The sequence below is a fragment of the Mus pahari genome, chromosome 12 (assembly GCF_900095145.1).
Source record: "Mus pahari chromosome 12, PAHARI_EIJ_v1.1, whole genome shotgun sequence".
NCBI lineage: Eukaryota > Metazoa > Chordata > Mammalia > Rodentia > Muridae > Mus > Mus pahari.
Window position 1 is genome coordinate 15275770 of NC_034601.1, and position 10890 is coordinate 15286659.

The following is a 10890-nucleotide window of genomic DNA, read 5'->3' on the forward strand; positions in this document are numbered from 1 at the left end:
AAATAAAGAAAATAATAAAAAAAAACTTGTTTTAAATAATGAAAATATAATAAAAAAGAAGAAAAAGTGATGCTACCTAATTTCAGAAGAAGAAAATTTTCATTTCTCATAGGTAAGTACTAGCCAATAAACAAATGTGTGCACTTAATGTATCACTTAGAAAAGAACACGAAATTGTAATAACAAAGACAAAATGCTTACTAATGTATTAAACACACACACACATAAATATTTAAAGTCCTGCCTCTTCCTCCTTAGCAATGAAAGTTTAATTATAAGCTGAGCCTGTGTTTTTTGTAGTAAGGAGCCTTTAATCCTACTTTTACTTCTACAGGGATGAGAGTGTGTACATAGGCAGCAATTTTTACTTTTGCTTCTAGCTTAAAACATTAAGTTGTGGGAAGTTATTCCCACAATGCTAGTGGATCCAATGCTAAGCTAACACAACTATTGTACTACATTCCCAAATTCAGTCATTTTTTCCGTACTTCTGAGAGCATGAAATTATAATTCTGAAAGCATGGCACAAACAAAAACTACTTGGATTAAGGCAGCTGTCATGACCACACAGCTTCCATAAGATTCATGTAACAACTAAGGCCACAGTGTCCTCCACTCTACGTAAGCAGTGGAGTGTAGACTAAGTCAGTGATCTCACAAGCTAAACTCAGTAGCTGTAGGAGGAACTGGAAATGTTTTGGTACACTTGCTAGTAGAATAGAACAAGAACCTGATAGAACTCATTATCTTTCACACCGCATACTCTAGTGAGAGTAGGTACTTAAACAGCCGTTTAAAGCTTGGCTTCCTTGGGTAATTTCTCTAGCTGTCCCATACAGGGGAAGACAAGGGCCAGGAAGTGGGAGTGAGTTGGTAGGGGAGCAGGGCACAGGGAGGTTATAGGGGACATTCGGGATACCATTTGAAATATAAATGAAGAAAATATCTAATAAAACAATTTTTTAAAAAAAAGACAAAAAAAAGGGGGGGGGCTTGGCTTCCAAGGCTACCTCTCTGATTTTTATAAACTCACATTGATATGGTATCTGTACTCATGAAGGTGACATAGGCAGTGTCTTCTGGTATCGATACTTATTCTAACTCACAGAAATTCCACTCAAACCATAAAGGCCCTTGGAAAAAAATAGGTCTGCCCCACCTATGTAAGATAACAGATTTTAAATGTTCTCACACTAAATACCTGTAGTAGCAGAAACAGCATCTATAGCCCTATAGCCCTCCCTGCTTCACCCTTGGTCCAGGACACATACATGCATTTAGATTTAAGAGAAATGGATAAAGAATGGCCACCACAGAAAATTGGGTGTGTCACTTACCAGTCAGGGACAGGAAGAGTAGAGCTCCTGCAGAGATCTGCCCAGGCATGACAGGTAAGATTATTCTAGTGCTGTTGTGTGCTCAGGTCTTCTGAACTGTAGGAATGGATTCAACTTCAGGGCAGATCCACAGAACACCAAGGAACATCAAGCTCATCCACTTATGGCAGGGAAACTGATCTCACGTCATGAGAGGTAGCTTATAGAGCCAAGCCTTGTTCTGCACCAGGAGGGAAGCCACGGGCACCTCATAGTGAGAAAGTAAACACTTACCTCTTCCTGGAGTGTTTGAAAGATACGAAGGTGTGGGTGGGGCTGGTTAGGGTGGAGGGAAACAGAAATTATTTTTCCAGGAATGGTGGCAGATCTGGGGAAGCTCCTTCCCTTAAGAGATGGATCTTTTCTCTCTCTCTTTTTTTTTAATTAGATATTTTCTTTATTTACATTTCAAATGTTATTCCCTGTCCTAGTTTCTCCTCCAAAAAAAATCCCCTATCCCCTTCCCCCTTCCCCTGCTCCACAACCAACCCACTCCCATTCCCAGTCCTGGCATTCCCTATACTGGGGCATAGAACCTTCACAGGACCTAGGGCCTCTCCTCCCACTGATGACCAACTAGGCCATCCTCTGCTATATATACAGGTAGAGCCACAAGCTCCACCACGTGTTTTCTTTGATTGGTGGTTTAGTTTCAAGGAGCTCGGGGGGGGGGGTGGTACTGGTTAGTTCATATTGATATTCTTCCTATGGGGCTTCAGACCCCTTCAGCTACTTGGGTACTTTCTCATCTCCTTCATTGGAGACCTTGTGCTCCATCCAGTGGATGATTGTGAGCATCCACTTCTGTATTTGTCAGGCACTGGCAGAGGCCCTCAGGAGACAGTTATATCAGGCTCCTGTCAGCAGGCTCTTATTGGCATCTGCCATAGTGTCTGGGCTTGGTGGTTGTTTATGGGATGGATCTCCAGGTGGGGCAGTCTCTGGATGGTCATTCCTTCAGTCTCTGCTCCGAACTTTGTCTCTGTATCTCCTTCCATGGGTATTTTGTTCCCCCTTCTAAGAAGGATTCTGAGCTTCTGAGCTAATATCCACTTACCAGTGAGTGCATATCATGTGTGTTCTTTTGTGATTGGGTTACCTCACTAAGGATGATATCCTCCAGATACATTCATTTGTCTAAGAATTTCATAAATTTATTGTTTTTAATAGCTGAGTAGTACTCCATTGTGTAAATGTACCACAGTTTCTGTATCCATTCTTCTGTTGAGGGACATCTTGTTTCTTTCCAGCGTCCGGCTATTATAAATAAGGCTGCTATGTCTTCTCTTTATGTAATAGTTTGAGACCATTTCTATAAACTTTTGCCAGCCAGTTTCTCAAGCACAAAGTTGTGGAATAGTCCTAGAGTACTTTCTCTGTGCAAGCCATGCCACTGTGATATTCATTGTTTCCTCATATTGGAGGGTGTGTGTGTGTGTGTGTGTGTGTGTGTGTACTACAGAATAATGATGAAAAGCCAAGAGACCACAGCAGAGTTAAAGAAGTTCTGGGATTAAATATATTTTTTCATTTTAATTAGTTCTATATATGTGTTATTTAGTTTATAAATATACAGACATTTTTATATATCTTATATTAACTTCTAGTTTAACTTTATGGTTAAAACAGTTCTAGAACTTAAATCTTACAAATTTTTGAGACTTCTCTTCTGACCAAGACTGTGACTGTATTTGTTTTATAGATTCTTACATTGAAGTACCATGGATGACGCAACTCAAATGCCAGACATTTACTTTCCTAAAGTTCAGATAGTCTGAAGTCTGAGGTCAATCTATCACTAGGCTTATTTCTTCTAAGTCTAGTAGGCTGGAGGCTATGGTCATCCACTGTGCATGCCCGTGTTCTGCTCTCTTCTTCTTATGCCTATGCTTACGACCTCATTTTACTTTTCAAAGACTCCATCTCCAAATATAGTCATATTTCAAGGCAAAGGAGTCTTTTACCTATTAATCTGTTGGTGGAGAGGAATGACACATTTCCCATAACACAATGGGTTAGCTTACTAAACTTTAGCTATGCATTTGAGAAGAATACATTTTCACACTTGGGTTCAATTCCTCTAATAAACACCATGGTCAAAGCAACTAGAAGAGGAAAGGATTAATTTTAGCTGGTAACTCCCGGGTCACCGTTCACTCCTGATGAAAATGAACACAAACTCAAGTCATACAATAACAGTTAGTGAAAAACATGGTAATGAATTTGAAACAGAACAAGGAAAGGTATATGTGAAGATTTAGAAGGAGGAAAAGGAAGAAGGAATGATGTAATTAAATATAATCTCAAAAGTGAAAGAAATAATCTTAAAGAAAAAAAAATGTAAAGCGCTTTCTGCATCCTGGGTTGGATGGGACCTGAGGTAACCCAGGAACTGAAAGACAAGTTCCAGCCAATTTGCAGGATGTGATGAAGTGGGGTTCCAGAGACAAGTAATGCTTGCTAGCTGCTTTCTTGGATCCTAGTAAGACACCCAGAACTACTTAGCTGTCCACTGAAAACTGTGATCATCGATTGTAGGTTTAAGTTACTTGGGTTTTGGAGACCTTGTTAAACCTATAAATAGCCAATCCATACTTGTGAAATTGGTGAGGGATGATAGTAGAGGAACCTGGCTCAGTCCTGTTTGCCCCTTGTAGGAAATGCTACATGAGACATGTTTAGGTGATTGTCCTACACTGGTGTCTACTGATGTCAGGAACATCAGTGAAGATGGGGGAAAACAGTCTTCCTGAAAGATCTGCAAGGGGCCTTGTCCTCTGTTACCACCCTCTGATCCAGAAAGACACACACAATGTTGAGGTGCTGGGGCACAGAGCCACCTGCTGACAGACAGGGTGCAAGTCCACCTTGGTGACTCTCATCCTAAGGAGGGAAGAGTTGGTAGGCAACTATAGAAATGCAGGCCTATGGAATTCCCGCTACTTAGAAGACTGAGCCCTGGGGGCAGGGATGCCCCAAGATGGAAGCACTGTTTGCTCTTACTGACTCCCTGCAGGAGAGAAATCAGAGTGAAGGCCAGGGCAAAGAACAGAAGGGCTGTCAGGCACTTAGCTCAACTATTCCAGGGCTTATGTTGGCCATGTCCACTCTAAAAAATAAAAAATATTAAACTTATAAAAAAGAAAGAACCTCCAAGCTCTGCTGAGACTCAGAGTCCACTTCCCTCTATCTGTGCCACTTGTGACAGAGACAGTGAAAAAAACTACGATGTTCAGTAATAGAAACCAGTGGCCTTCACTGCTCTTCCACCTCCTTTGTGAACGTGGAAATAAACGGGACACCCATAAGACCCTAAGCTGGTTTAGAACTAGGTTTTCATTGAGAAGTACACATTTTATATCCCAATAGAAAAAAGGTCAATAAAATTAAAATGAAAACATATAGGGCAGTATTTCCTCTTACACTCAGTGATGCCCTTGTCTATCTCAACCTGTCCCTTCCCATCCACAATGTCTGTTCTATTCTACAGAATAGAGCTGAAAACATGATGCAGGAGGTGGGGCGAGGGAAGTCACAACATCTCAACATCCAAATGTTCTGGACCTCAGTTCCCCCTGTGACTTTGGTACAGAGACAATATTCTATTCACCTGGTCACACCATGGCTCCTGGAAAACCCAGGATTCTCAGAACCTGTGAATCTTGGCGAGCACCCTGCAGTCCAAGCACCAATGGAACACGGGGAGAAGGGTGTATCTCATAAGCATCTAGTCCATGACAGTTATTGACCATCAGGCCAAAGATCATTAGTGGGTCCTGACCTCTGCACAATGGCCCCTCCCTTGCCTTGCCCCTGCTAGTTCTTAATCTGCCTTTGCTGTACCTTAAGTCACCTACATGTTTAGTCCTCTCCTGGATTCGCTGACATAGGTTCTACTGCCCTGTCTTGGGTATAAAGGCTTTAGCTGCACTGAAGGCACACGGTCTCCATCAGGATCTTTCCAGTCACCAGAATGGACGCAGGTGAGCAGAGAGGCAGCCACTCTCCACTGCTCAGAATCAGCAGATCTGGGTTTGCGTCTCATTGCCACTCAATAGAGATGTCATTTATTCTCTTGGACTATACATCTTCTTTTTTAAAAACAAAAATCTCTAAAATCACAATAATTCCTAGTTTACAATGCTGGTAAGAAGATTAGCTATAATTCAGAAAAACGAGATCCCTGTTGATCATAGAAATTCAATAAATAATACTTGTGATGGTTATGGCTAGTAATCGCCACAGTAAAACTGAAGCAAGGCTCTTTGGGCAGCTCTGGTCTTTCGAGTACACTAGCATACTTATTTTGGGGTAGAATTCACTTGCCATGCCTCATCTTCATATACTCTCAGGATATAATAAACCAGTTATAAAAGTGTCAAATGGTTTTAGCGCACATGCGCGCGCACACACACACACACACACACACACCACATGTGGAGGGGGAAAGGTTTGACAGGTTGGTGGTGGTGGTTAGTGGTTTATGGGGTTTTGTTTTGTTTGTTTGATTGATTGATTGTCTTGATAACAGCAACTTTTAAATGATAAGTACATTCTTGCAATATGTGGAGAATGACTGTCCCTAAAGCCAGCAGCTGGCAAAAGAAATGTTCTCTGAGTTTTGAAGTCACTTCCAGACTGTGTGGCAAATAAGTAGACTGTTAATTGGGGTTGGGTGAGAGGAAAAGTGAACCACAGACCTTCGTAGACAAATGTTGTAGCTCACACCACATGGTTCCCTGCATGGATAAGGGAATATAGTTTTAATAATTTTATAGTTCTAATGTGTAATTCTGATTAAACATATTGAATAAAATTTACCAAATAAACATGTCAGTGAATTTAAAGTAGCCTTATCGCTCTGCTCCTCCCTGTTCCAGAGACAGCTGCATCTTCTTGTGCAGGGCCAGCCTCGTCTCGTAGACAAAATGGTGGAGGTCGGTGTGAACAGATTTGGCCCTATTGGGCGCCTGGTTACCAGGGTTGCCGTCTGCTCTCCTCTTTGCAAAGTGGAGATTGCTGCTATCAACGACCCCTTCATTGACCTTAACTACATGGTCTACATGTTCCAATATGACTCCACCCATGGCAAATTCAATGGCACAGTCAAGGCCGAGAATGGGAAGCTTGTTATCAACGGGAAGCCCATCACCATCTACCAGGAGCAAGATCCCACTAATGGGGCATGATGGCAGTAGGGCTGCCCAGAACATCATCCCTGCATCCACTGGTGCTGCCAAGGCAGTGGGCAGTGTCATCCCAGAGCTGAACAGGAAGCTTACTGGCATGGCCTTCTGTGTTCCTACCCCCAATGTATCCGTTGTGGATCTGACATGCTGCCTGAAGAAACTTGCCAAGTATGATGACATCAAGAAGGTGGTGAAGCAGGCATCTGAGGGCCCACTGAAGGGCATCCTGGGCTACACTGAGGACCAGGTTGTCTCCTGCGACTTCAACAGCAACTCCCACTCGTCCACCTTTGATGCTGGGGCTGGCATTGCTCTCAATGACATCTTTGTAAAGTTCATATCCTGGTATGACAATGAATACGGCTACAGCAACAGGGTGGTGGATCTCAGGGCCTACATGGCCTCCAAGGAGTAAGAAACCCTGGACCACCCACCCCAGCAAGGACACTGAGAGCAAGAGAGAGGCTGTCGGTTAGTGAGTAGTCCCTATCCCAACTCGGGTCCCTAACATTGAGCATCTCCCTTCACGGTTTCCATCGCAGACCAGCATAATAACAGGAGGGCCCTAGGGAGCCCTCACTACTCTCTTGAATACCGTCAATAAAGTTCCCTGCACCCCAAATAAATAAAGTAGCCTTAACAAAATAAATGTTTTTGGTAAACTAGAATTTGAAGACAAAATTGTGCCTTTTCTCGTATTACCCGCTAGGTGGAAGAATGTAACTATAGTATATCCTGCTGATTCCAGGACAGTTCTTCCTATTGGCAAAGATGTTAAACGGGTGAACTAACTTCTTTTTTAAACCAGCGATTTTTTTTTTTTTTTTTTTTTTTATTCCTTAAAACTAAGCACGTTCCTAACGTTCAACCCCAGAATGTTAACCAAAGTTCACGATTTCAATTAATAGCAGAGGATCTTCTCTAAAGCCACGCTTAAGGCCTGGGCTCATCTTCTTGTCTTCCAGAGGATGATGGATAACTACGGCTGAGGATCAGATGCTAAGAGAGAACTTGGTACAAAGGCTAAGAGCATCTCCATGTTTATCCTTACAAGCCTGTGTTTAACTCCATCCTGAAAAATTAATGATAAAAGAATTTAAGCATAAAGAGGCAAACCTGATTTTTCAAGAGATGGAATTAGAATTCAGTTGGGTCCTATCCTATGCTATGAGAATAAAAGTGGGGGCAGGGGGTAAGGAGAAGTTATGGAACTGTGAAGATGACTTAGGAGTTAAGAGCACTGGTTGATCTTCCAGAGGACCCAGGTCTAGTCTTCAAAATTAACATGGTGGCTCACAACTGCCTGTGGCTCTGGATCAGTGTTCCAGCCTTCTCAAGCACTGCATGTATGTGGTATACAGACATACCTGCAGGCATTCACACATACACAAGAAATAAAAATAAGTAAATCCAAATACAAAAAAACCAAGGCTCAGCTTCTCATTTGCTCTCTCGAAAGCTCACAGGATGGAGCACTAAAATGCTCCCAGGAGGACAAGTTGGAAATAGGATATTTTATTTGGTGCAGCTTGGGCTATGCCTGCTGAATAGAATGGGGCATGAGTATACTAGGATTCAAGAAATTCACTAGACTGGATGTGGTGGGCACAGGATGTGGGTTCCAGGGAAACCCTGAATGTTGAGTGTGACATGGGCAACTGGAGGGAAAAGAGAGCCCAGGTAGCCCATCTGGGCCTACGCTGCTGTGTCCCTCTATCGGTGGCTACAGGGTCACTGGTGAGAAACAGGGCTGAGGTCAGTATGAAGCTCCAAAGGAATGGAGACTGGATGGGAGGTTGAGCTGAGCAGGTGGAAGCTGCAGAATTAGGAGAGAGAGGATCTAACCTACCTGGGTCCTCACCAAGTATGGCTATGTGATCCCTGGCGTGGCTGGTGTCACTGGCTGGGTGACTTCGGGTATCACCCAAAAGTTTGTAGAAGGGACTGAGGCAGGCAGTAATGCAGGGCCATGAGGACTAGAATCTTCAATGAATTCCCAACCATGTCTACTACTCACCTGAAGGCTTAAGACTTCAAAAATACTAACCTAAAATGTTAAAATATGAGCTTTATATTAAGGCAGTAATATATGCAAAATCATAGGCATATATGTCTGCTGACTCTCTTTGTTAATTTCCTTTTCATGGTGGGTATTTAGGAGCTACCATGCCAACAGTAAAAATTAGCACCTATAAGCAGAGTAGATTGCCCCATATATGACAGAGGCAGCTCTTATTAAGTCCTAAGATAATAATAACTAGAACATTATATTTTGATAAAATTCTAGCTTTTATCCTTAAAAGGCAAAGGCTATTTTCTAACTACTTGTTCTGTTGTAATTCAAAAACCTGTTTCTCAAGATTCTTAGCTTGTCTAATCTAAGCTAAAGAGAAAGAAAGTATTAATTTTAAAAGGAAGCTGTTGGTTCCTTCTCAGCATGCATAAACTCTTACCAGGTTAGGCTTCATGTCTTTGAAACCCAGTCTTCTACTTTATATTAAAAATCATATTTTTAAAACTAACTGCAAAATTTGGATTTAGGGCTACTAACTTAAAAATTGACAAATGATACAAAACTTTTGGTATTTTTTTTTTAAAACATCTATTTGTTGTGTATTGTGTTGGCTAATCTCCATGGCTAACTCATCTGGGCAGAGGGGCCTTCAATTGGAAGACTGTCTTCATGGCCTATGAGAATGTCTGTGTGGTGTTTTCATGATTCAAGTGATGTGGGAGGGCCCATCTCACAGTGAGCAGTGGCATCCCTCTGGAGATGGGCTTGGACTGTGTAAAAATGCTACATGAACATCCAGAGAAAGTGAGTGGTCCCCATGGTCTCTGACTCAGGTTCTGTTTTGCTCTGAGTTCCTGACTTGGCTTCCCATGATGATGCACTATAACCTGTAAGACCAAATAAATTCTTTTCTTCTAGAGTTGCTCTTAGTCAGTGTCTTATCACAGTAACAAAGAACCAAACCACAGCATACATGGTTGTATGTTTACATGTACTTATCTTTCTATATTGTTTACATGGCTGTGATTGGCTTATGAAGAAGTGGACATGTTAATGGAGACTTCCAAGCTACCCCAAATTCTTTCTAGTTTATAATATAACTAAAATTATACGGGTGCTTTCTAAGGCTAAAATTTAGGGATAAATAGTTAAAGAGGTTTAGTCAAGCTGTTACTTGATAAATCATTCTTTCCACCCTGATTCTATATGTGGTCTTAAGAAAAAAGTCCCTATTGTTTGAAAAAGAAACAGGCTTTCAGGCCATGCAAGGCCCTGGTCCAGGTTACAGCCACATCTTCATAGATTGCTGATCTCATCTGAAGGTGATCCTCTAGGCTCTGCTATTCCAAGTCTGCAGGTTGGGAGTGTAACCTAGCCCTGTACCTCCAGCTTTCCTTATGTAATGAATTTGCTTACAGAACAAAGGTTTTATGTTTTATCAAAATAACTGTTTTTATTCTCTACTAAGTGTGTCAGGTACTAATAAACAAGATCTTACATTAGGCTTTATTTTTTTTAAAAAAAAGCATCTCTGTCAAGCTTTATCTCAGTGGCATTCAACAGCTACATTTTAAAATCAAGAATTGTTCCTTAATGGTGTTATAATTGACCTCTGGGCACTCAGTAACCATACATAGAGACCTATACTAACACTGCATAGATGTAAAGAATTGGCCCATATGTATAAGCCAACTAGGTTCCAGAGGGCTATGAGATATCTCTCAAAGGATCCTACAGCTCTGATGTGTTATCTGTACCCTTGATTAGGGAGGTCATGAATATTTCAGAGGACAGATTGTGACCAGTATAAAAGGAGAATGAATACAGACATGCTCCCTATGCATCTTAAGGAAATGAAGTGCTCAAAGAGTCCTTAACTCATGCCTAGCTGATGGCACAGTGGTAAAAGGCTTAATAAACCAGTTTCTCCCCAAGTCTCAAGTAATCCCTGAGTATTAAACTCTCAACTAGCTGTGACATTAAAAAATGGGTTAACCACCCGAGGAGCCATCCCATCATCAGCCACCAAACCCAGACACTATTGCACAGGCCAGAAAGATTCTGCTGAAGGGACCCTGATATAGCGGCCTCTTGTGAGGCTATGCCAGTACCTGACAAACACAGAAGTGGATGCTCACAGCCAGCTATTGGATGGAACACAGGGCCCCCAATGGAGGAGCTACAGAAAGTACCCAAGGAGCTGAAGGGGTCTTCAACCCTATAGGTGGAACAACAATATGAACTAGCCAGTACCCACAGAGCTCGTGTCTCTAGCCGCATATGTAGCAGAAGATGGCGTACTCAGCCATCA

The 10890-nt window shown here is 42.0% G+C and overlaps 1 protein-coding gene and 1 pseudogene across 1 annotated transcript in view; one reads left to right on the plus strand and one right to left on the minus strand.

Annotated features, from left to right (window-relative positions):
• The window catches only part of Lamp3 (lysosomal associated membrane protein 3), a 41447-nt gene extending 39955 nt beyond the window's left edge, over nt 1-1492 (minus strand). Inside the window, exon 1 of the mRNA XM_021210091.1 lies at nt 1338-1492. Within this exon, the coding sequence (XP_021065750.1) occupies nt 1338-1386 (49 nt within the window). The 5' untranslated portion in view covers nt 1387-1492. The remainder of the gene's footprint in view (nt 1-1337) is intronic.
• Nucleotides 1493-6304: 4812 nt separating this feature from the next.
• Nucleotides 6305-6980, plus strand: LOC110330013 (annotated as a pseudogene).
• Nucleotides 6981-10890: the final 3910 nt, after the last annotated feature.